The 26,688-nt window shown below is 40.7% G+C and overlaps 1 protein-coding gene across 1 annotated transcript; it reads right to left on the bottom strand.

The window, feature by feature from the left end:
• Positions 1–816: 816 nt before the first annotated feature.
• Positions 817–25,276, bottom strand: LOC311118152 (NLR family CARD domain-containing protein 3-like). The gene is made up of 12 exons (XM_084193013.1): positions 25,188–25,276; positions 23,202–23,305; positions 22,990–23,016; positions 22,664–22,837; positions 7,611–7,680; positions 7,241–7,448; positions 6,551–7,059; positions 4,649–5,952; positions 4,268–4,441; positions 3,970–4,143; positions 3,590–3,636; positions 817–1,783 (listed from the first exon to the last, which is right to left on the bottom strand). Exons 2-12 carry the CDS (start codon positions 23,282–23,284, stop codon positions 1,245–1,247), a joined length of 3,309 nt encoding a protein of 1,102 aa, XP_084049139.1. The 5' UTR covers positions 23,285–23,305; positions 25,188–25,276; the 3' UTR covers positions 817–1,244.
• Positions 25,277–26,688: the final 1,412 nt, after the last annotated feature.

Here is a 26,688-nt window from a genome sequence, read left to right as displayed (position 1 = left end):
GACACACCCCTAGAGTATATTTAAGACACACCCCTAGCACCTATTTAAGACACACCCCTAGAGCCTATTTAAGACACACCCCTAGAGTATATTTAAGACACACCCCCTGGAGCCTATTTAAGACACACCCCTAGAGCCTATTTAAGACACACCCCTAGAGCCTATTTAAGACACACCCCTGGAGTGCACAGTTCTGCAGTAAGAAACTTTTAAACCCTACCTTAGTTCGATCAGATGCGTGCCAGCTACTACGTCAGGTAATGTGCAGTTTCACTTTCCAGATGACTGTGTTTCTATGGGTGCATCATCAAGCATAAGCACTAGTGGAACAAAACATGTGGTCGGTCCTAGTGGAACAAAACATGTGGTCGGTCCTAGTGGAACAAAACATGTGGTCGGTCCTATACCCTGTGGGGTCTGAGTACATTTTGACAGTTACTTTTCTGAGTAAAAAAGGATTAACCTGGAACCAGAAAATGACTTGTTTGTTTTATTAGATAGGAAACAAACCAAAACACGCTTTCATTTTCTTTGGCATATAAAATCAAAAGATAATTCAATAGAATGTAAATGTACTGTACATGTTCAATGGAAAAACAAATTCACTCGCAAACATCACTACATTACTCCCCAACCCCTCCTGCATCTCTCTTTCTCGCTGATTGAGTGAATGTGTTTTTCTTTTTTTAAGGAATCTTCCTTTGTGGTGTAGTTTTACATTGATACAACACATAACATTCATTGTATTTTAAATCCACAGCTAAATTAATTAATTGACTTTGCTGTGCAGGCAGGCAGGAATGAGCGAATCAGCAATCCAAGAATAAAACTCAGGTTTAATGTCAGAATCTTCACACACAAAATTGTTGTTGCATCATCAAAGTTTGCACTACAAAACAAGGCTCTTTTAAATAACTTAAATATCTAGAACTCAAAATGTCAAATCCCAGGACAACAATTTTTACATACTCCTACAGTGCAGCATATAACTGAACTCAAAATACTGATACAAAGTGATGACAGTTCGATACTTTAATAACTAATACAAATACTCCTGATAAGTGCACAACGGATACACGCAAACTACATCTAAGCTTTTAAAGTGCATTACAGTTCAATTAAACTTGTGACAGATGGAAACATTCAAAATGTTACTGGCCGGAGGCCAGAGCTCCCGCAAGATTCGGTTTGGGTTGTCAAACATACAGTTAATTTGTCATTTAAATACTGCGCTTTATTTGTATTCACTGGGGCAGACACAGGGACAGAGAGGCGCCACAGTACCAGATCCTAAACGCCGGATAGAGGGGCTCAGTGAATGTGGAGTGGAATGTGTGCAGGTGGGTCATTGTGTCAGAGGAAACGCTGTAGAAGGACAGAGTGCCGGCCGGCCAGTCCAGATACACTCCTACTCTGTGGGAGCGGAAGGCGTGGTCAGGTACGGTTATGGGCTTCTTATTGTACCTGGCAATGTAAATATCATTATTACAACTAAGAGTCCAGGACTTGTTGTTGTATCCGAGCCCACAGTCATGACCCCTTCCTTCCCTTCCTATTCCGCTGTATGTTACACCAACATGGACCTCGTGCCCCGTCCACTCCACCTCCCAGTAACAGCGTCCAGTCAGACCCTCTCTACACAGCAGCTGATCCCAGTTCTCAAATCTATCTGGGTGGTCAGGATACGGCTGCTCCTCTTCCACCCGTGTCACCTTTCTGTTCTCCTCAGACAGAGAGAGGTTTTTGAATGCTGTGTTTGGATCCAGTGTCAATTCACAGGCATCTGACAGAAAAACAAAAAAAATTATCAATTCAATTTCACCTCAAATCTGGGAGTGCTATGTTAAAAGGTCAGAACAAGTAATTCTGAATCCCAGACTTTTGAGTGACTAAAACATCAGCCATAATATTTAAAAAGTACTTTTTCCCTGTCATGTCAAACTACCAGGAAGTCTGGAAAGACAGACTGAGTGGGCGGGGTTGCTCACCTTGACTGGCGGTTCTTGTAAACGCCCGTGTCAAGCAACATGGACACAGTGAGATTATCTCAAGCCAATTTTTCCGAATACACAAATCAACTAAAAACTAAACATTACAGGGTGAGTTCTGGATACTAAGGGTGGGCCGGAGTATTCGGACAAATCAGAATCCGTAGTCAGCTAGTCATTGTTGTTCTGGCTATCAATCTAGTTAATAAAAGTCGACAGAAAATATCACCGAGGGCCATATCGCTGTTTTTTGTCGGTCTATGTCGAGCTGTAGCTAGGGCTGTCATGTCATTTTGTTGGTTATTGTCATGCAAAAAAGACTGCCGGTCTCACGGTAATTGACCGTCAATTGACATATCTCCAGGCCCCCCAGACACACAAGCCGCTGATGTCAATAAATCAATTGAATATACACCATCACAATAAGTCCATTATTTATTTTAGGCAGGTCTAAACACCAGACACAGATGAAGACCTAGCTAGCCAGCTAACACCAGACAGATGAAGACCTAGCTAGCCAGCTAACACCAGACACAGATGAAGACCTAGCTAGCCAGCTAACACCAGAGACAGATGAAGACCTAGCTAGCCAGCTAACACCAGACAGATGAAGACCTAGCTAGCCAGCTAACACCAGACACAGATGAAGACCTAGCTAGCCAGCTTACACCAGACAGATGAAGACCTAGCTAGCCAGCTAAAACCAGACACAGATGAAGACCTAGCTAGCCAGCTAACACCAGACACAGATGAAGACCTAGCTAGCCAGCTAACACCAGACACAGATGAAGACCTAGCTAGCCAGCTAACACCAGACACAGATGAAGACCTAGCTAGCCAGCTAACACCAGACACAGATGAAGACCTAGCTAGCCAGCTAACACCAGACAGATGAAGACCTAGCTAGCCAGCTAACACCAGACACAGATGAAGACCTAGCTAGCCAGCTAACACCAGACACAGATGAAGACCTAGCTAGCCAGCTAACACCAGACACAGATGAAGACCTAGCTAGCCAGCTAACACCAGACACAGATGAAGACCTAGCTAGCCAGCTAACACCAGACACAGATGAAGACCTAGCTAGCCAGCTAACACCAGACACAGATGAAGACCTATAAGTACTGTATCTTTGCCATAGATGAATAGGGGAAACCTCTAATTATATTTGTTGACACCATACAGTCAAATTTTGGCCCTAGTAGACTAGATATTTAGGGTGTGTAAACCACGCCCCTCTGCGATGTTGGTTACAAGGCGGTACTTATTTAAATTAGGTAAGAGAATAAGACGTTACCATTGGTGTATTCAAATGAGAGGCTTTACGGTTATGTTTAAAAAAAACACCCTTAATAATCCCACCTTCTGAATCCAAGTGTTTGACACGGGGAAGGAACCAGTGACTTTATGATCAAACTTTATCAATGTAGAAGAAACAGTAATTGTTCATACTTTGGTCATCCTACTTTGATCTTGTTTTCATCCAAATATCATCCAATTGAATGAAGAACATGATTTTGACTGTTCAAGTAGGTTGAAGTAGGCATGAAGTCTTGTCATAAGCAGTGTTCCAAACCACCTCCCATTACACCCAGACTTACATTTCTTAAGTGATGATTTTAACCAACACTCGAAATTATGATCCACACTGAGGAATCAGAAGAAGAAACACAATTTTTTGGATTTTAGACAAGTGAAATCCTAGGCCTTATTTTGACAACATTTTAAATAAACCAGACCTCATTTGATGCAAAACAATTTATATAAATAATTGTCTCCTTGTGGACATGGCGAAAAATCAAAGGTATTCAAGATACATTCTGCTGCAAGTGTAAATAATATAACATTTTAATTTAATAATACAACTTAATAATATAAGGTTTTCTTTTTGAGCACAGAGAGGGTTGGCTGTTGCCTTATTATATCTAATGTCTAAAAAAAAAATCTGTATATTTAGTTGTATAGGACTTCTAGTGTTTACCTGAGTTTCTCCAGTTTATATTGTGGATCTTCCACGACAGCAGAGAGCAGCTCCACTCCTGAGGCTCCTGGGTAATTGTGGGTGAGGTACAGCTCTCTCAGGTGTGAGGGGTTTGACCTCAGAGCTGAAGCCAGAGAAGCACAGCCTTCCTCTGTGACTAAACAGAATGACATCCTACAGAAAGGAAAATTTAATTCTCAAAATGACTTATTTGTGCTCACCCTTTCAAAGTATTACCTGCTATCTAAGACACTTTTTTTTTACTCCAAGATCACTACACAAAGAGGAAAATACTGACCTCAGTGTCTCCAGTTTACAGTGTGGACTCCCCAGTCCAGCAGAGAGCAGCTCCACTCCTGAATCCTGCAGGTCGTTGTCACTCAGGTCCAGTTCTCTCAGCTTGGAGGAGTTTGAACTGAGAGCAGAGGCTAACGCTTCACAGCATCTCTCTGTGAGGTTACATCCATTCAGCCTAGATAATGGGAAAACAGTTCAACATTCTTCTTAAAAGGATATAAAACAAATCATAATCAGTAAATGTTCAATAATGGGATGTTTGTTGTTATTATCAATTATGGGTGTAACCTGAATATTGAAGTCAACTTTAGATTTTAGTATTTAAATTCCTTTATGGAAGCTGCATCTACTTCAAAATAGAATATTATTAATCTACACTTACATGGCTGTCCTGGAGGCTTTGACCACTGGCAGCAGCCTCAGAAGACATTCTTCTGATCTGGAGTATTTCTTCAGGTCAAACACATCCAGTTCCTCTTCTGAAGTCAGCAACACAAAGACCAGAGCTGACCACTGTGCAGGGGAGAGTTTGGCTTCTGAGAGACTTCCTGATCTCAGGTAGCTTTGGATCTCCTCCACAAGAGAATGGTCATTTAGCTCATTCAGACAGTGGAACAGATTGATGCACCTCTCTGGAGAAGGATTCTCCCTGATCTTCTCCTTTATGTACTTGACTGTTTCCTCATTGGTCTGTGAGCTGATTCTTGTCTGTGTCAGTAGGCCTCGTAGGAATGTCTGATTGGACTCCAGCGAGAGACCCAGAAGGAAGCGGAGAAACAGGTCCAGGTGTCCCGTCTCACTCTGTAAGGCCTTGTCCACTGCACTCTTGTGGAGGATGGTTGTAGGTTTGTCTTCAGACATCTGAAGTTTTCTGTCGGTGGTTTCAGGTTCTGCCATTAGATTTAAACTGTCGTTGTGGAATGTGACAAACACATACACAGCACCCAGAAACTCCTGGATAGTCAGATGAACAAAGCAGTACAGCTTCTCCTGGTACAGCCCACTCTCCTCTCTGAAGATCTGTGTGCACACTCCTGAGTACACGGAAGCTTCTGTGACATCAATGCCACACTCTCTCAGGTCTTCCTCGTAGAATATTAGATTCCCTTTTTCCAGCTGTCTGAAAGCCAGTTTTCCCAGTTTCCGGATGATCTCCTCATCTGTTTTCATCTGTGAATCTGACTCAACTTTCTCCGGTACCTTTGGATATTTTCGTTTTTTGTGCAGTGTGGTAAAGAACAGGAAGTGTTTGTACATTTGAGTCAGAGTCTTGGGCATCTCTCCACTCTGTGCGTCACCCAACAGTGTCTCTAGAACAGTGGCAGAGATCCAACAGAAGACTGGTATGTGGCACATGATGTAGAGGCTTCTTGATGTCTTTATGTGTGAGATGATTCTGCTGGCCATGTCCTCATCACTGAATCTCTTCCTAAAGAACTCCTCCTTCTGTTGGTCATTGAACCCTCGTATCTCTGTCACCTGGTCAATACACTCAGGAGGGATCTGATTGGCTGCTGCTGGTCGGGAGGTTATCCAGAGACGAGCAGAAGGAAGAAGATTCCCCTTGATGAGGTTTGTCATCAGCACATCCACTGACGTCGACTTTGTGACATCACAACAGCTCTCGTTGTTCTCGAATTCAAGAGGAAGTCGACACTCATCCAGACCATCAAACACAAACATCCAGGACCTCTATACCAGGCGGTGTCAGAGGAAGGCCCTCAAAATTGTCAAAGACTCCAGTCACCCTAGTCATAGACTGTTCTCTCTGCTACCGCACGGCAAGCGGTACCGGAGTGCCAAGTCTAGGTCCAAAAGACTTCTCAACAGCTTCTACCCCCAAGCCATAAGACTCCTGAACAGCTAATCATGGCTACCCGGACTATTTGCACTGCCCCCCCACCCCATCCTTTTTACGCTGCTGCTACTCTGTTAAGTATTTATGCATAGTCACTTTAACTCTACCCACATGTACATATTACCTCAACTAGCCGGTGCCCCCGCACATTGACTATGCAACGGTACCCCCCTGTATATATAGCCTCCCTACTGTCACTTTATTCTATTGTATATATAGCCTCCCTACTGTCACTTTATTTTTTACTTCTGCTCTTTTTTTTCTCAACACTTTTTTGTTGTTTTATTCTTACTTTTTTTGTTTAAAATAAATGCACTGTTGGTTAAGGGCTGTAAGTAAGCATTTCACTGTAATGTCTGCACCTGTTGTATTCGGCGCATGTGACCAATAAAATTTGATTTGATTTGATTTGATTTGAAACAGAACCTTGTACTTGTCAAAGTTGGAGATTCCTGATTCTTTGGTTTCCATGAAGAAGTGATGAAGAAGTTCCATCAGGCTGTATTTCTTCTCCTTCATCATATTCAGATCTCTAAAAGGAAGTGGAAATATCAATTGGATATCGTGATTTGCTTTTCCTTCAGCCCAGTCCAGAATTAACTTCTGCACAGAGATTGTTTTTCCAATGCCAGCGACACCCTTTGTCAGCACAGATCTGATTTCTTTGTCTTGTCCAGGTAAAAGTTCAAAGATGTCACTGCATTTTATTGGCGTCTCTTGTGTTGCTGGTCTCCTGGATGCTGCCTCGATCTGTCTCACCTCATGTTCATTATTGACCTCCCCACTTCCACCCTCTGTGATGAAGAGCTCTGTGTAGATCTTATTGAGAAGGGTTGGATTTCCTTGCTTGGCTATTCCCTCAAACACATTCTTAAAGTTCCTCTTCAGATTGCATTTGAGTTTTTGTTGACATGCAACAAGGTTACCCAGAAGACCTGACAATGCAGATCATCCATGTTAACGTGTTACAACAAAGTCAAAGTTTCAATGGAGAATATATTATAACTTATTCTACTGTTTTTTTTCCTGTGGACATGTAAATTGCTTGTGAATGACAGGAAAATTGTAGAGGTCTTGGTATGTTACACCTTTGTAGACATGAATGGTCGGTCTTACTGTTCTCCAGTGTGTCAGCGAGCTCCTTCTGGTTCATTTTCCTCAGGACGTGCAGCGTGATCTTCAGAGCCCCCTCTCTGGCACTGCTCTCCTGCTTCTCATCTTCAGCATCCACCACTTTCTCATCTTCCCTCTGAACTTCATTCAGAATCCTCTTGAACTTCTTCAACTCACGTTTGACCAAAACAATGACACGACCTTGAAGCACCTGAAATGGACCAAAATAAAAAAATGGACAGCAAATACAGTATTTATATGAAGACAAAACACACAAAATACTGAGAATGAGTTCATCAAAAACTAAATGTACGCTGGTGTGTTAATTTATATGTATGTTTTTATTTTAAAAAACGGTGATTAGCCAGCCCACCCTAAATATGGAGTTCAGATCCGTTTGTTGATTCTGGGTAGACTCAACCTCTAGTTTCTCATATTGGACTCTGTGGACAAAATAAGAGGTTACTTAGGTTAATTAAGAGGTTAAGTCTTGTTTTCTTGTTATAGGGAGCCATCCATGGGCCAACCACTGATGGCCATTTAAATTATTGCCAGCTGATCTCTCGTTAAAAACATCAATACGCGCTAAAGTCACTCGCACAGCTGATCGTAAATTGCAACCGTCATCACCCTCCGGTGAGTATTATCAGCGTTGTGTTTAATCTTGCTTCTTGAGCAGACTAAGGGTGATTTATCTATTTGACGAGCATGCCGTACAACTGAAATCCTCGTTTACCACGTCAAATCTACTATAGAAATTAGTTTTCAACACACTTTTTACTAATGGAAGAAATCATGGTGTAGGATACGTTTTTATTTTACAATTTATGTAATTCATTAATGAGTTTACTTGTCCTAATAAAACATATTGGCTGTTGAGCAAGTAGAAGAGACCAGTGGCGTGTAATAATAATAATAATAATAATAATAATAATAATAATAATATGCCATTTAGCAGACGCTTTTATCCAAAGCGACTTACAGTCATGTGTGCATACATTTTTATATATGGTATATGGTGGTGTATTCATGGAAGCCTGGCTTCCCCAAATATTTCACCAAAATACAAATGATTAAAAAATATATATATATTTCGTCTCTCTGTGTTTTCATACTTTTCATACTTTTCTGTCTATTCTCAAGCGGCTGAATCTCACAGGAGAAATCATTAGAGCGAAGGTATGTGTGTCCCATGTATCTGATGCTGTCTGGACCAAAAGAGTATGACGCGTTGCCGCCGTAGCATTTCATCGATTGGCCTCCCTTGATAAAAAAATTAAATACAATAATTAGCCAATCAGCGTTGAGCTGAGCTCAACTGTGGGTTGTCCTGGCGCAGAAAAACGTTCCCCCCAAGGGAGGCCAGTTTGGATTTGGCTTCACACCAGTCAAATCATCATCCTAAGCAAAATGGCATCATTGTCAGAAAAACATGTCTGTTTCTGGTCTGCTTGTGTTGACGTCCTGCAGTAGCTATCTTGCTTAAATCGTCCCTTTCCTAAGATGGGGATTTGGGCGTTTTGACTTCATTCTCTGTACCTGATTATGACGGTGATTCTCATCTAACCATAAATGAATATGTTGTGCCACTGGCCTGAGACGATTGAAGTTCAATATGTAGCCTAGATGTAACTGTCGTAGAATTACAACATTATGTCAATCACATTACTTTTATATTAGAATGTATTCCTATATTAGTACAGTCTTGTTCTTCTGAGAGGCGACATAGTAGGGTTTATATAGCTGTCACGTGTCTGTGTGGAACTGGGATGAGCCTCTGAGATTGAACTCTGACAGTCGATTTACGATGGCTTGGTGATAAGATAACATTCCATTCCATGATTAGTGTCTGTGTGCCTGTCTGTCGGTGCCAGGGAGACCCAATCTCCAGTTGATTTATCCCATATGGCAGATGAATACTGGACTCCATTATTCTGAGTAAAGGGCTTAGTGTCCTGTGTTGCATTAGTATTTTTGTATAAACAAGCAGTAAATGAACTAGAGACAGATATTTGGCGCCATGGAAATCTTGATGTCTGTTGCATGAGAGCACAGTGTACCTTTGTATAATTTCACGTATCTGTTTTTTCGTCACAAGGACTCAGAAAGACTATACAGAGTTGTAACCGAATCCTGTTTATTTGGGCTTTTAACTCGACACCATTGGGTGACCTTTAACGCTCCATTACTGCAGTAATTAATAATGTTCAATTGTTTTGAGGAAATCTAAAAGTCTCTCCTTCGATGAGAATAATTACCACGACATAACCTAGTAGGTTCACATTAACTAGCTTAGTGGTTCATTGTTGCCCATGCGAGGACGTCAGGCTAGCTAGCTAACTTAGTGGTTCATTCCGGTAATTGTGCCGTTATTATGTGCCAGATGTTCAGACAACAAACCATTATAATTGGGTTATTTGCGGGATTTCTTTGTCATTTCAATAGAATTGGGTCTATGGTATTGACTAAAATCGGGGTTTCTGATTGTAATTCAACTATTGGTATGTTTTGCTTAGACGGATACCGCTGCCAGTGTTTGCTTTACGATGTAAACTGGAAGATTTAGCAGCTTGTTTGGTTCAAATTGAAAGACTCACTTATTCAACAAGAATGGGGGACCGTACTAAGAATGGGGTCGTAATTTCAATCACTAAATTGAATAGTAATGCTACGGATATAAATTGAATATATGCTTGTCCAAAAACAGCAAGTGTTTGTTTTATTGCCTGTGGCCTAATCAGAAGAGACAGTTACCTAAATCTGATTAATTCTAATAATAGCAGATAGGCGATTGATCACAATTGTTAGACTAAACATGGGTATTCATTATTGCATGATAATACAAGGCTACAACAGAAATCTAGTATTGTGAAAGTTGTCAAGTTAGTTTTTTCTTAACCTATTAATTTAACCTATTAATTTTATGATTCGTAGTCTCCAGCTACGAATCATTCGTGGGTGATGTTTTAGTCTTTCTCAAACAACAGAACGTTGTTTGAGAAAGGTTATTTCTTTGTTTTAGTCTGCGAGTGAAAGTGAGTAGTACTGAACTCAAACAGGCTGTAAGACACCAGTCTCAACGTCAACAGTGAAACAGATGCCTCACAGGTCCTCAACTGGCAGCTTCATTAAATAGTACCCGCAAAACACCAGTCTCAACGTCAACAGTGAAGAGGCGACGCCGGGATGCTGACCTTCTAGGCAGAGTTGCAAAGAAAAAGTCCAGTGTCTGTGTTCTTTTCCCCATCTTAATCTTTTATTTTTATTGGCCAGTCTGAGATATGGCTTTTTCTTTGCAACTCTGCCTAGAAGGTCAGCATCCCGGCGTCGCCTCTTCACTGTTGACGTTGAGACTGGTGTTTTTTGTGGGTACTATTTAATGAAGCTGCCAGTTGAGGACCTGTGAGGCGTCTGTTTCTCAAACTAGACACTCCAATGTATTTGTCCTCTTGCTCAGTTGTGCACTGGGGCCTCCCACTCCTCTTCCTATTCTGGTTAGAGCCAGTTTGCGCTGTTTTGTGAAGGGAGTAGTACACAGCATTGTAAGAGATCTTCAGTTTCTTGGCAATTTCTCGCATGGAATAGCCTTGATTTCTCCGAACAAGAATAGACTGTTTAGTTTCAGAAGAAAGTTATTTGTTTCTGCCCATTTTGAGCCTGTAATCGAACCCACAATTGCTGATGCTCCAGATACTCAACTAGTCTCAAGAAGGCCAGTTCTATTGCTTCTTTAATCAGCACAACTGTTTTCAGCTGTGCTAACATAATTGCAAAAGGGTTTTCTAATGAGCAATTAGCCTTTTAAAATGATAAACTTGGATTAGCAAACACAACGTGCCATTGGAACACAGGACTGATGGTTGCTGATAATGGGCCTCTGTACGCCTATGTAGATATTCCATTAAAAATCTGCCGTTTACAGCTACAATAGCCATTTACAACATTAACAATGTCTACACTGTATTTCTGATCAATTTGATGTTATTTTAATGGACAAAAAAATTGCTTTTCTTTCTAAAACAAGGACATTTCTAGGTGACCCAAAACTTTTGAACGGTAGTGTATGTCGTTGGACATGGGTCCGGTAACGATACCGGGATAATTTTACATGGTTATTGAAAAGGGAGACCAGTCATATACGGGAGTGATTTGTTACTCGTATGCTAAATCAAGGATACGTGAAACGATGGGGTAGTTTAAAACACACGATGTCTGATTAGAGGGAGTGCAGTGGAATGATCTTCATCATGTTTTGTTTGTAATTAAAACGTTTGGGTTTCTGATTCAGATGTAGTATAGTTAATATTGACGACATGTACACTTTCTCTTCCAGGAGAATGGGGGTTTCATTATCTCTCTTTGGAATGTTTCCCCGAGTCTGTGGTCTTGGGGAGAGCAGTTAGTGAAATTCGGTAGTTTTATAAGTATACAAGTATCCAGATTAGTCCGTAGAAGGGGCTCCCAGATAAGTAAGGCCTGTTTATGTGTGTGTTTTTGACCTACGGTTTCCCACACACACACACCAGTGCACACACACAATTTACCGGTTATGTCTATGGGTTAGTGCCGAAGTATCTTAAAGGGGAACAACGTGGCATTTTCTGAAGTTTTTATTTTCGGAGTTGACTTAAACACGTGAAATCTTTTGATAAGAAATGTACTGAAGAAACTTACTGTAACCCTGGGATATGAAATGTGTGAAATGTTTGACTGTTTTTCAAATTCTTAGTCTAATACAGAAAGCAACACTTCTTTGAAGGGATTGAATGACCTCTGACCTCTGTCCTGACATTCTAGTGTGGTTTGATCGCCCTCACTGGAAAGCCAATAGACATTGGGTGATGATTTAAGGGTCATATGTGATACTGATTTGAGGGTTCTTTGTAATACTGATAATTAGGATGAAGTTTATAGTTCATAGTCCTATTTGTGTTTCACCCACGGGAAGAAGGAGAGGGCGATGCCTTTCATTAAGGGTAGGCTGTCTTAAGTCTATTTTCCTATGACTGTTTGGCGTTATTAAGGGTAGTGATTCTTATTCGATTTGTTTTTTAAACCAGTAGTAGTGTTGTTGTTTTTTCTCACATTACTCACATTGTGAGTTGTGTCAAAATGGGGGAATTACCAGTCCTTTTAAGTTTTTGGATTTAAGTTTACACACCTTGAGTGATAGGGGGAGTGTATCGAGTGATATAGGAAGGAGTGTATTGTTGTGTTGTTTGTTCTGTTTTGTTTCGATACAAATCTCACCAGATTGGGTCTGCTGGATAATCAAGATGACTCCCTAAGGATTAGTGGTCTAACTTCCTGATCCTGTGACTCTGCGGTGAAGTTGACAGTGTGATAAGGGGAGTATAAGCCAATTTGAGAAAAAAAATTCAACAGAATGTGTTGTTATTTTCTTTGACATTTGTTTTAGAAATTGGTATTAAGAATATTGGTAAAAGTAATAATTTGTCATACAGTCTATGCTTGTCTATTTCTTGAATCAGAAATGAACTGAACTAAACTGTTGTTCTGATCTGTCCTCTCTCTCTCTCTCTTATGGTGAAGGTGACTAGAAATGGTGTCTTGATGCATGGCAGGGATAATTCAGCAGAGAACGGTGTGGACCTCAAAAAGAAATGGCGTTCAATACCGTCCTGTCCTGCACCACTTCTACCGAGAGACCAGCATCCAATCGAAGCTATCAACTGCTTTTTCTCTCATGCCTTTTCTATCAGGAGTATGTAATGTAACGTTGCTGGTATACTGGTTGGCAATGGACGACACATAATAGGCATTGTGGTGAGACATTAGTCTGTCTGGGAAAAATCAGATTATTCCTGAGCCATCCACTTTGAACTATGAAGCTATCTTTTTTTATTTTATTTTTTATTTTATTATACATTTAGCAGACGCTCTTATCCAGAGCGACTTACAGGAGCAATTAGGGTTAAGTGCCTTGCTTAAGGGCACATCGACAGATTTTTCACCTAGTCGGCTCGGGGATTAGAACCAGCGACCTTTCGGTTACTGGCACAACGCTCTTACCCACTAAGCTACCTGCCGCTATCTGAAGAACACAATGAAGAGACGCCAGAAGATTGAGTGCCGGGGGAAGAAAGGGGTTGGTCAACTGTGCCCGTAATTGATTTTGGATTGTAATTTGTGTTATCAGGTTGATTGAGGAGGTCAACACACTGCTACATTTATAGTAATTTAGACTAAGAATGCATTGTGATACTGATCTGTAATTATAATTGTAATGAGGGAGTTTATACTAGAATTATGGATAATTATACTGTATGTTAATATAAATGTGCATTCTGCCAGTGTCGATGTGTTGAAGGTTTTAACTTTGAGTGATAGGACCAATGTGAATCACTAAGAATTAATTAATTTGGTTTTGATTATGATTTGGAAACTGACTGATTGATTTGAGTAAGTTGTTAGTATGTTAATAACTATATGAGTGAAGCAATTAATGTATTAGGGATTGATTGTTTTGACTGTTGTTATGCTAATTGTGACATGGGTAGAGAAGTTGTGTGAACTAAAGATGTTGACACTATTCTCAGCATGCCCTGGTGAATGGAGAGGGTGATCCCTGAGAGTGAAACTGATCCTAATCTATTTGACCTACAGTTGAAGTCGGAAGTTTACATACACTTAGGTTGGAGTCATTAAAACTCGTTTTTCAACCACTCCACAAATGTCTTGTTAACAAACTATAGTTTTGGCAAGTCGGTTAGGACATCTACTTTGTGCATGACACAAGTAATTTTTCCAACAATTGTTTACAGACAGATTATTTCACTTATAATTCACTGTATCACAATTCCAGTGGGTCAGAAGTTTACATACACTAAGTTGACTGTGCCTTTAAACAGCTTGGAAAATTCCAGAAAAGGATGTCATGGCTTTAGAAGCTTCTGATAGGCTAATTGACATAATTTGAGTCAATTGGAGGTGTACCTGTGGATGTATTTTAAGGCCTACCTTCAAACTCAGTGCCTCTTTGCTTGACATCATCGGAAAATCAAAAGAAATCAGCCAAAAAAAATGGTAGACCTCCACAAGTCTGGTTCATCCTTGGGGGCAATTTCCAAACGCCTGAAGGTACCACGTTCATCTGTACAAACAATAGTACGCAAGTATAAACACCATGGGACCATGCAGCCGTCATACCGCTCAGGAAGGAGACGCGTTCTGTCTCCTAGAGATGAACGTACTTTTGTGGGAAAAGTGCAAATCAATCCCAGAACAACAGCAAAGGACCTTGTGAAGATGCTGGAGGAAACAGGTACAAAAGTATCTCTATCCACAGTAAAACAAGTCCTATATCGACATAACCTGAAAGGCCGCTCAGCAAGGAAGAAGCCATTGCTCCAAAACTGCCATAAAAAAGCCAGACTACAGTTTGCAACTGCACATGGGGACAAAGATCGTACTTTTTGGAGAAATGTCCTCTGGTCTGATTAAACAAAAATAGAACTGTTTGGCAAAAATGACCATCGTTATGTTTGGAGGAAAAGGGGGTGGCTTGCAAGCTGAAGAACACCATCCCAACCGTGAAGCACGGGGGTGGCAGCATCATCCTGTGGGGGTGCTTTGCTGCAGGAGGGACTGGTGCACTTCACAAAATAGATGGCATCATGAGGAAGGAAAATTATGTGGATATATTGAAGCAATATCTCAAGACATCAGTCAGGAAGTTAAAGCTTGGTCGCAAATGGGTCTTCCAAATGGACAATGACCCCAAGCATACTTACAAAGTTGTGGCAAAATGGCTTAAGGACAACAAAGTCTAGGTATTGGAGTGGCCATCACAAAGCCCTGACCTCAATCCTATAGAAAATGTGTGGGCAGAACTGAAAAAGTGTGTGCGAGAAAGGAGGCCTACAAACCTGACTCAGTTACACCAGCTCTGTCAGGAGGAATGGGCCAAAATTCACCCAACTTATTGTGGGAAGCTTGTGGAAGGCTACCCGAAACGTTTGACCCAAGTTAAACAATTTAAAGGCAATGCTACCAAATACTAATTGAGTGTATGTAAACTTCTGACCCACTGGGAATGTGATGAAATAAATAAAAGCAGAAATAAATAATTTTCTCTACTATTATTCTGACATTTCACATTCTTAAAATAAAGTGGTGATCCTAACTGACCTAAGACAGGGAATGTTTACTAGGATTAAATGTCAGGAATTGTGAAAAACTGAGTTTAAATGTATTTGGCTAAGGTGCATGTAAACTTCCGACTTCAACTGTGTATCCATTACCAAATTAAATGTTTGATGATAATGTTAATACTGGGTCATGTTCATTAGGCACCAAACGGAATACATTTTACTTAAACTGGGAATCACTACCTTGATTTGTCCAACAAGATATGCTAATTTTAGTTTCTACAGATGGTGTTATGGAAATAGTTATTGACCAATGGGAGGGTGCTCAGTATCAACATAATGATTTTGCTTCGTACTGATAAAATGTACTCCGACTTAGATTGCTGAGAATTTCTTAACGATATTTTAATGTGTATATCATTTACAATTAAGGATATTTTATGTTGAGGTAAACAATTCAATGACCCAACGGATGGCAATTTACAATGGTAATATACTAGTTTTTTCCGATATGTTTGAGTTAGACGTTTTTTTGATGTTTTATTTTTATTAATGTTTTTTTTCAAGTTGTAATTATCTTTTAAGTTGAGACTAAGTCTCAAAATGGGGGAATGTCGTAGAATTACAACATTATGTCAATCACATTACTTTTAAATTAGAATGTATTCCTATATTAGTACAGTCTTGTTCTTCTGAGAGGTGACATAATAGGGTTTATATAAATAAAAAATAAATTGGTCATTTAGCAGACGCTCTTATCCAGAGCGACTTACAGGAGCAATTAGGGTTAAGTGCCTTGCTCAAGGGCACATCGACAGATTTTTCACCTAGTCGGCTCGGGGATTAGAACCAGCGACCTTTCGGTTACTGGCACAACGCTCTTAACCACTAAGCTACCTGCCGCCCAATATATAGCTGTCATGTGTCTGTGTGGAACTGGGATGAGCCTCTGAGATTGAACTCTGACAGTCGATTTACGATGGCTTGGTGATAAGATAACATTCCATTCCATGACTAGTGTCTGTGTGCCTGTCTGTCGGTGCCAGGGAGACCCAATCTCAAGTTGATTTATCCCATATGGCAGATGAATACTGGACTCCATTATTCTGAGTAAAGGGCTTAGTATCCTATGTTGCATTAGTATTTTTGTATAAACAAGCAGTAAATGAACTAGAGACAGATATTTGGCGCCATGTAAATCTTGATGTCTGTTGCATGAGAGCACAGTGGACCTTTGTATAATTTCACGTATCTGTTTTTTCGTCACAAGGACTCAGAAAGACTATACAGAGTTGTAACCGAATCCTAGTTTATTTGGGCTTTTAACTCGACACCATTGGGTGACCTTTAACGCTCCATTACTGCAGTAATTAATAAAGTTCAATCGTTTTGAGGAAATCTAAAAGTCTCTCCTTCGATTCGAATAATTACCACGACATAACCTAGTAGGTTCACATTAACTAGCTTAGTGGTTCATTGTTGCCCATGCGAGGACGTCAGGCTAGCTAGCTAACTTAGTGGTTCATTCCGGTAATTGTGCCGTTATTATGTGCCAAATGTTCAGACAACAATTGTATTTATTTTTGTGGGATTTCTTGGTGGTTTGTGTCCGGCACGAAGCTCGCGTTAGCAAACTTGCAACGTTGTATAAATTATTCTGGGCCCTCAGAGTTTCCCAGTGAGCCGGGGAAAGACACAGCTGTAGGCTATTTGCGCAAGGGATAAGAAGTAATCAGGTATTTTATGACGTTTCCACTGGATCAGAGCATTACATTTTTCCCTTTCATGCCAAGTGGTTATCGAAAGGGAGAGAGCTGGAAATATGTTTCAATTGAGGAATTTTGAGGAACTATCGTCATTCTCAATAGATTCAAAAAAAAACAGACTTTGTTTACGTGCTGTTTGAGGTGAAGAAAAAATGACTTTGAGAAGCGCCACAGCTCATTAGTGGTGGTGAGTTAAGGCCTACATTTGCGTGCAGGCCAGGTAACCTAGGCCTACTTCTATACGCATAATCAGGTGCGCGTCCTTACTCAACATTGACAGAAGCACTCCACACAAAAGACAATTAATAAATGGACAAAACTCGTAAAACGGAATGAAATAAATCAAAACTTGTTTCTCACAAGTGTAGCATAGGTTGTAAGCTTTGCAAACAACGTGTCCACTCCGACAACGAGAAACGGTAAACGTAATAATAATATATTGAATGCATTAACAGAAAATGACCTTAACCAAACAAACATTGTAGATTAGAAATGATGCGAATTAAAGGAAATGTAGGCTACTACTGGTGATATATGTAATGGGGAATTGATGGACCCCAACAATCAAAAAGGGCAAACAATTCACACAATGAAGTTATGAAACAATGTAGGCGCACGAGAGCGTATTCTGGAGAGAGACGTGCCTTGTGCATTTTAGCCATTACTCCTCTTCTTGGACTGTGGCATCCCCGCGGCCTCCTCGGTGGATTAGTAACACTGAGTCAGGCAATAGACAGGTGTCTTGTGTGCCATGAAATAAAACACATCTATTTGCGGCTAAATAATCTCGGCCGACCAAGAACCTATCAACCAAACAATCATCCAACAACCAAATGACTAAATGGGGTCAGGCCTAATTTAGACAACTATTTAAAAAAGCTTGATGTTTCAGCCTTCCTCAATGGCCTTTATGACAATGAAGAGTTAACACACAAATAAGATGCCTTCAGAAAGTATTTATACCCCTTGACTTATTCCACATTCTGTTGTGTTACAGCCTGGATTCAACATTTATTAAATTTATATTTTTTCTCACCCATCTACACACAATACCCCATAATGACAAAGTGAAAACATGTTTTTAGAAATGTTTGCAAATGTATTGAAAATGAAATACAGAAATCTCTAATTTACCTAAGTATTCACACCCCTGAGTCAATACATGTTACAATCACCTTTGGCAGTGATTATAGCTGTGAGTCTTTCTGGGTAAGTCTCTAAGAGCTTTCCACACCTGGATTGTACAATATTTGCCCATTATTATTTTCAAAATTCTTCAAGCTCTGTCAAATTGGTTGTTGATCAGTGCTAGACAACCAGTTTAAAGTCTTGCCATAGATTTTCAAGCAGATTTAAGTCAAAACTGTAATTTGTCCACTCAGGAACATTCACTGTCTTCTTGGTAAGCAACCCCAGTGTATATTTGGCCTTGTGTTTTAGGTTATTGTCCTGCTGAAAGGTGAATTCATTTCTCGGTGTCTGGTGGAAAGCAGACTGAACCAGGTTTTCCTCAAGGATTTTGCCTGTGCTTAGCTACATTCAGTACATTTTTTATCCTGAAAAACTCCCCAGTCCTTAACGATTACAAGCATATCCATAACATGTTGCAGCTACCACTATGCTTGAAAATAATGGAGAGTGGTACTTAGTAATGTGTTGTATAGGATTTGCCCAAAACATAACACTTTGTATTCAGGACAAAAAGTTAGTTGTTTTGCCACATTTTTTGCAGTATTACTTTAGTGCCTTGTTGCAAACAAAATGCGTGTTTTGGAATATTTCACTCTGTCAATTAGGTTAGTATTGTGGAGTAACTACAATGTTGTTGATCCATCCTCAGTTTCAGCCATTAAACTCTAACTGTTTTAAAGTAACCATTGGCCTCATGGTGAAATCCCTGAGCGGTTTCCTTCCTCTCCGGCAACTGAGTTTGGAATCTTTGTAGTGATTGGGTGTATTGATACACCATCCAACGTGTGATTAATAACTTCAACATGCTCAAAGAGATTTTCAATTTTTTTTACCCATCTACCAATAGGGGCCCTTCTTTGAGAGGCATTGGAAAACCTCCCTGGTCTTTGTGGTTGAATTTTTGTTTGAAATTCCCTGCTCGACTGAGGGACCTTACAAAGATCTGTATGTGTGGGGTACATGTTAAATACTATTATTGCACACAGATGCAATAATATGCAACTTATGTGACTTGTTAAGCACATTTTTACTCCTGAACTTATTTAGGCTTGTCATAACAAAGGGGTTGAATACTTATTGACTCAAAACATTACAGCTTTTCATTTTTAATTAATCTGTACAGATTTCAAAAAACATAATTACACTTTGACATTATGGGGTATTGTGTGTAGGTCAGCGACCAAAAATCTTAATTTTAATCAATTTTAAAATTCAGTCTAACACAACAAAATGTGGAAAAAGTCAACTGGTGTGAATACTTTTCTGAAGGCACCGAAAAGCACGGCCAGTCACACACAGCAAAAGAATAAAGCATCTCATTCACTCTGACCTAATAAGCCAGCAGGCCCCAATCATGACAACAGAAATCATGATTGGATCTATTTTTGAATTTTTTTTATCTTCAACGTTAACCCTTTCCTCTCCAACAAACTGAAGACATTAAATCAGAATATCATTCAAAATAATAAAATAATCAGAAAACCATTGAAATGTAATTGAAAAGATTGACATTAAATAGAAATTAAAAACTAAGTGTATATTTTAAAAATACAACAATTATTTGATCAATTTTTAGGCCTTCTCTTACGGTTCCCCACTGATATAGTCAAGTTATCATCGTGTATTTATTCCTTGTGTTATCATTTTTCAGTTTTTCTCTCTGCATTGTTGGGAAGGGCCCATAAGGAAGCATTTCACCGTTAGTCTACACCTGTTGTTTACAAAGCATGTGACAAATAAGATTTGATTGATTGATTGATAGATTTATTGATTGATTATAGGCAGCATGCATGTTTAGCTTGAAAAAGCCAATACAAAATATCAAAACATTCTGCCCACTCCTCTGTAGAAATGTGATCAGATTTGCCATTGCTGATCTTTATAGAAACTGCCACGGTGTAATTCCAATAGTTCCTAATCATACAGCAAATAAAGGGTCTTATTGTCACCGCCAAGTTGATAAATATCCATATTTTTTTTATGTACAGTGGGGAAAAAAAGTATTTAGTCAGCCACCAATTGTGCATGTTCTCCCACTTAAAAAGATGAGAGAGGCCTGTAATTTTCATCATAGGTACACGTCAAATATGACAGACAAAATGAGGAAAAAAAATCCAGAAAATCACATTGTAGGATTTTTAATGAATTTATTTGCAAATTATGGTGGAAAATAAGTATTTGGTCAATAACAAAAGTTTCTCAATACTTTGTTATATACCCTTTGTTGGCAATGTCACAGGTCAAACTTTTTCTGTAAGTCTTCACAAGGTTTTCACACACTGTTGCTGGTATTTTGGCCCATTCCTCCATGCAGATCTCCTCTAGAGCAGTGATGTTTTGGGGCTGTCGCTGGGCAACACGGACTTCCAACTCCCTCCAAAGATTTTCTATGGGGTTGTGATCTGGGGACTGGCTAGGCCACTCCAGGACCTTGAAATGCTTCTTACGAAGCCACTCCTTCGTTGCCCGGGCGGTGTGTTTCGGATCATTGTCATGCTGAAAGACCCAGCCACGTTTCATCTTCAATGCCCTTGCTGATGGAAGGAGGTTTTCACTCAAAATCTCACGATACATGGCCCCATTCATTCTTTCCTTTACACGGATCAGTCGTCCTGGTCCCTTTGCAGAAAAACAGCCCCAAAGCATGATGTTTCCACCCCCATGCTTCACAGTAGGTATGGTGTTCTTTGGATGCAACTCAGCATTCTTTGTCCTCCAAATACGACGAGTTGAGTTTTTACCAAAAAGTTCTATTTTGGTTTCATCTGACCATATGACATTCTCCCAATCCTCTTCTGGATCATCCAAATGCACTCTAGCAAACTTCAGACGGGCCTGGACATAAGCAGGGGGACACGTCTGGCACTGCAGGATTTGAGTCCCTGGCGGCGTAGTGTGTTACTGATGGTAGGCTTTGTTACTTTGGTCCCAGCTCTCTGCAGGTCATTCACTAGGTCCCCCCGTGTGGTTCTGGGATTTTTGCTCACCGTTCTTGTGATCATTTTGACCCCACGGGGTGAGATCTTGCGTGGAGCCCCAGATCGAGGGAGATTATCAGTGGTCTTGTAGGTCTTCCATTTCCTAATAATTGCTCCCACAGTTGATTTCTTCAAACCAAGCTACTTACCTATTGCAGATTCAGTCTTCCCAGCCTGGTGCAGGTCTACAATTTTGTTTCTGGTGTCCTTTGACAGCTCTTTGGTCTTGGCCATAGTGGAGTTTGGAGTGTGACTGTTTGAGGTTGTGGACAGGTGTCTTTTATACTGATAACAAGTTCAAACAGGTGCCATTAACACAGGTAACGAGTGGAGGACAGAGGAGCCTCTTAAAGAAGAAGTTACAGGTCTGTGAGAGCCAGAAACCTTGCTTGTTTGTAGGTGACCAAATACTTATTTTCCACCATAATTTGCAAATAAATTCATTAAAAATCCTACAATGATATTTTCTGGAGAAAAAAATTCTCAATTTGTCTGTCATAGTTGACGTGTACCTATGATGAAAATTACAGGCCTCTCTCATCTTTTTAAGTGGGAGAACTTGCACAATTGGTGGCTGACTAAATACTTTTTTTCCCCACTGTACGTATTCTTTTCAGAAATAGCGCACGCAGATATTTAGTGTGAAATTTACGCAACAGTTATAAATGAGGCCCTTGGAGTTGACTAAACAGCCCTTGGATTGGAACCGGTGCTATGGAGTTGACTCAACAGCCCTTGGATTGGAACCGGTGCTATGGTCAGATTACATAAAAATAGAGCTCTTTGGCCATCCACACCAGTGGTGGGTTTGGCCTCAAAAGAAGTATGTGATAAAACATCTCATAAAACATTTTAGAAAAAGGTTCAGGGCCATTATCCTCGCAACGGGAGGGTGCCGGAGTATTAAAAACCGTGGTGCCAATAACTTTGACCCCTATATTTTTTAGAGAAAAAATATTACTTGTTAAAGAAAATCTCTTTCTCTGAACAATTGTATTAGTATAATATAATATAATTTTCCAATGTTTTTTTTGTATACAATGCAGCTCAGTATTTGTATAATCTATTTTATACACTCTTTATCAAGGTTGCCAATCATTTCTGTCATGACTCTTGTTGGAGCAGGGGGCTGCTACACTGGGCGCCCCTGGAAGCAGTTGTAAAGTGCCTTGCTCAAGGACACAATGGCAGGCAATGTGGCATCTAGGATTTGATACCAGCAACCCTCCAGTTTCCAGCTCACTTCCCGCCAGATTTTTACCGTCACACCCAGGATTCAAACTGGCAATCGTCCAGTTGCTGGCTCGCCTCTCTAACCGTTAGGCCACCTGCCAACCCCGCTAACATTGTTGCCGCCCTGGAAACATTTATACAGCTTACTTTGGTTCTGTTATTACAGGTGCATCCATAGACCGGTCACTCTTCATGGATAGACAGCTGGGGACAGGGGAGACTGGTCTCTCTGGCCGGAACAAGAGAGGATCATCCATAGACCAGTCACTCTTCATGGACACACAGCTGGGGACAGGGGAGACTGGTCTCTCCTGATGGGCCCTGTAAGATAAACACATACCAGAACACTCAGGCCAACAGGGGTGTAAGAATACTGAGTCTGTGCTTCTATAGCTGAACTATCAATGGAGGAACTAGTTCAGTGGGAAAGTCTAAGGAGGAGTATCAATTAACCAGTCAATTCATGTTCTGACCTGTGTTCAGTAGAAATGTCTTGGTCTCTGAAGTTGTAAGGTGGATCCATAGACATGGCACAACAGAGACTTTAATTTAATGATTATAATATGAATATAAACAAGTTATTAAAGAATAGCGTCATTCAATAAAGTTAGACACATTAACAATGTAACTTGTTGCAGCGAGGCATTTTGGGAAAGTAGCATTTTAAAGTCTCTTTTGCACTCACCTTTCAGCTTCGCTTACAGCGCCATTGTCCTCAAAGATACACCTTTTTGCGTCAGCGCCCTCATTCACCCCTGAGAGACTCATTTTAGAGGCAGTGCTGTTTTACTGTGGAAAAGTAAAAGTACAGATTCCAAAACAGAAATAACATCTATTTAAAGTCAGATATCTGAACGTCACCTCTAGCACAATGCTGTTTTCTTCTTTTTTTTAAACTTGATATTGAAGTAAAATAAGTTTTGTTGTAAGTGTAAGGTCATAAATACTTGATTAACCTTAAACACACCATCCACAACCTGGTTTCCAAACCAGGGAGGAAGTTCCTCAAAAGGAAAGTGTCACCAGGGAGGAAGTTCCTCAAAAGGAAAGTGTCACCAGGGAGGAAGTTCCTCAAAAGGAAAGTGTCACCAGGGAGGAAGTTCCTCAAAAGGAAAGTGTCACCAGGGAGGAAGTTCCTCAAAAGGAAAGTGTCACCAGGGAGGAAGTTCCTCAAAAGGAAAGTGTCACTTTGATATCTCTCAAGCCATATCAGAGAAAGTTGAAGGTAACGGGAATGTGACTGGAGTGGTGGAAGCTAGGCACAACACCTAAACCAGTTACAAACACTTCGGATTATTTACAACAACAAATATTAAAGAATTATTATTATTCACACAAACAAAGTGAATTCACATCAGTTGTTTAAAAATCTATTTAAATATGTGTAAAATTTGCCTCAGTGCCTGTAAATATAATGATATTTCTGTGGCTACACTGTTAACATGTATAAATATACTATACTGCACCTACTGTCTACCTTCATCCTGAAATTCACCTAAAAGCTGACAGACTATATTTGCCCGGATAAAAATAAAGTCTAGAGAGGGTCATGAAGAATAAACTAGGAAACACATATCCACAGAACGCTTGGGAGCTGTAGAATAGTGAACTGGTCCATATCTGTGATTTACTGAAATGGCACAGCACAGGCTCAAATACATCATCATAATAATAATTTTGTCATGTAATAATGTATATATCCAATGGAGGGCAATATAAAATGCTTTTCAACCCTTCTAATCCTTTACAAATATTCTTTCAAACAGAGGGTTCATGATTTTATATCAAGGATTATTTGTCTTATACTGTTCAAATGTATTATGAAGTTACGAGTAATTATTCAATTCAAATGTCACATTTTGAGGCACTAGTTCCATGAATTTCACTGTAGTGTCAGCCCTCTCTGCCGACACGGTCACAACACTCACAGGTCCCAGACACTTCGTTTGGTACAGCTTGTGTCCATATAAGACAAACACACGCACATTTATTGATAACGTTTTTTTGTATTTGACCTTTTAATAGGTCTGGGAGGCTGATGTCCTAGAAAAGAAATAATAATAATAATAATAATAATAATAATAATAATATAATAATAATAATATGCCATTTAGCAGACGCTTTTATCCAAAGCGACTTACAGTCATGTGTGCATACATTTTTGTGTATGGGTGGTCCCGGGGCGGGGATCGAACCCACTACCTTGGCGTTACAAGCGCTGTGCTCTACCAGCTGAGCTACAGAGGACCACATACATATTTTTGGATTCTCCCCGGGAACAGATGAGTTAAACGGTATCTTCCAGTTCACTCTACCTCACACGGAACTCCGTGTATAGCGGTTGACATGACAACACCCTCTCTGAGCCAATAAATACTTAGCATGGACTGTTATCACACTGTCATGTAATACTGTATATATCCACTGGAGGGCAATATCGCGATCATCGTACAGTAGTATAAACGCACAGCATTTGAATCACAGCAACCAGTCATACTTGTAGTTTTTGTTTTATTCGAGAGGTTTAAACAGCCTCTAGCCTGCCAATTCATTTTTTTTGTCAGCTCAAGAGTTTTTAAAGGGAAAGTGTTACATTCAATAGATTTGTCATAACAGTTGTTCCAACGGATATCACAATAGTTGAGCGGTAAGTACATATTTTGGTACAAACCTGTGTCGTGAAGCCTACACCCTCATTGAATGTGATTGGGCAACTATTTACATCACATGACAGGTGATCTTCTAAGGCCACAAGTCAACCTTATCCATGAAAACGTTTGACTTTGATGAGCACAAGTTGGTTCTGCTGTAAATTAAACTGAAAATGTTAATTGTCGTCCGTCGTTCAACCTGAGTGTATATTTCAATAACCAGGTTATTATTGAAAAAATATATCATAATAATAAAATATTACTTGTTAAATTATTATTGAATGACTTACCTGACTAAATACAACGTAGATTGCTGAAAAGGGACAAGACGGAATCAGTTTCCTACTAACTTGCACAATAAGAGAACAGAGCATACTTCCTGAGCGCGGTCTAACCAGTACAAGCAGTTGTGTTGTGACTTACAGTCATGTGGTGTCATGCCCATTGAACTGGGGAAGGGGGAGGGGCAGGGGGAGGGGGGGGGAGCCAAGAGCTGTCAATCATTAGCATGTTCGGTCACAGACAGGGATTCTGAATACTCCAGCACAGAGATCCTATTCAATTATTTACAATGTGTAATTCTATGCCTTTCAGTTTAATAAAAACCCTGCAGTGTTACTATGGTAGAATTAGAGTAATTATATTCATTATATTTCTATGGTTACTATTATGACTGAGGCATCAGATAAAAACTCAGTGGAGTCAGAATCCTGAAAAAGCTTGTTTTATTTACAGCAGCAGATACTGTACACGACTACAGCACTTATCATGACAGACAGGATATAGAATTAACCTTCACAGAGGGACCACACACACACACACACACACACACACACACACACACACACACGGAAATGGCACAAGATAACGGAGGACTAGGGGCAGGACCTGGTTGGGGCAGCATGGGGGCAGGACCTGGTTGGGGCAGCATGGGGGCAGGACCTGGTTGGGGCAGCATGGGGACAGGTCCTGGTTGGGGCAGCATGGGGACAGGTCCTGGTTGGGGAAGCATGGGGACAGGTCCTGGTTGGGGCAGCATGGGGACAGGCCCTGTTTGGGGCAGCATGGGGCAGGCCCTGTTTGGGGCAGCATAGGGACAGGTCCTGGTTGGGGCAGCATGGGGACAGGTCCTGGTTGGGGCAGCATGGGGACAGGTCCTGGTTGGGGCAGCATGGGGACAGGCCCTGTTTGGGGCAGCATGGGGCAGGCCCTGTTTGGGGCAGCATGGGGACAGGTCCTGGTTGGGGCAGCATGGGGACAGGTCCTGGTTGGGGCAGCATGGGGACAGGTCCTGGTTGGGGCAGCATGGGAACAGGTCCTGGTTGGGGCAGCATGGGGACAGGCCCTGTTTGGGGCAGCATGGGGACAGGCCCTGTTTGGGGCAGCATGGGGACAGGCCCTGTTTGGGGCAGCATGGGGACAGGTCCTGGTTGGGGCAGCATGGGGACAGGTCCTGGTTGGGGCAGCATGGGGACAGGCCCTGGTTGGGGCAGCATGGGGACAGGTCCTGGTTGGGGCAGC

Source organism: Coregonus lavaretus (assembly GCF_964263955.1).
Source record: "Coregonus lavaretus genome assembly, contig: HAP1_SCAFFOLD_2228, whole genome shotgun sequence".
NCBI classification, from domain to species: Eukaryota; Metazoa; Chordata; class Actinopteri; order Salmoniformes; family Salmonidae; genus Coregonus; species Coregonus lavaretus.
Note: the sequence above shows the minus strand (reverse complement) of the source record. Positions and strands in the feature narration are given on the sequence as shown.

Bases quoted from the DNA above. Each gene is read 5' to 3' on its own strand.
- LOC311118152 (XM_084193013.1), bottom strand. From the start codon at position 23,284: ATGAGTCTCTCAGGGGTGAATGAGGGCGCTGACGCAAAAAGGTGTATC. The intron at 7,449-7,610 runs GTGGGCTGGCTA...GGTCCATTTCAG, and splicing joins ATCTGAACTCCATATTTAGG to GTGCTTCAAGGTCGTGTCAT. The intron at 5,953-6,550 runs GTTCTGTTTCAA...GTATAGAGGTCC, and splicing joins CCAACTTTGACAAGTACAAG to TGGATGTTTGTGTTTGATGG.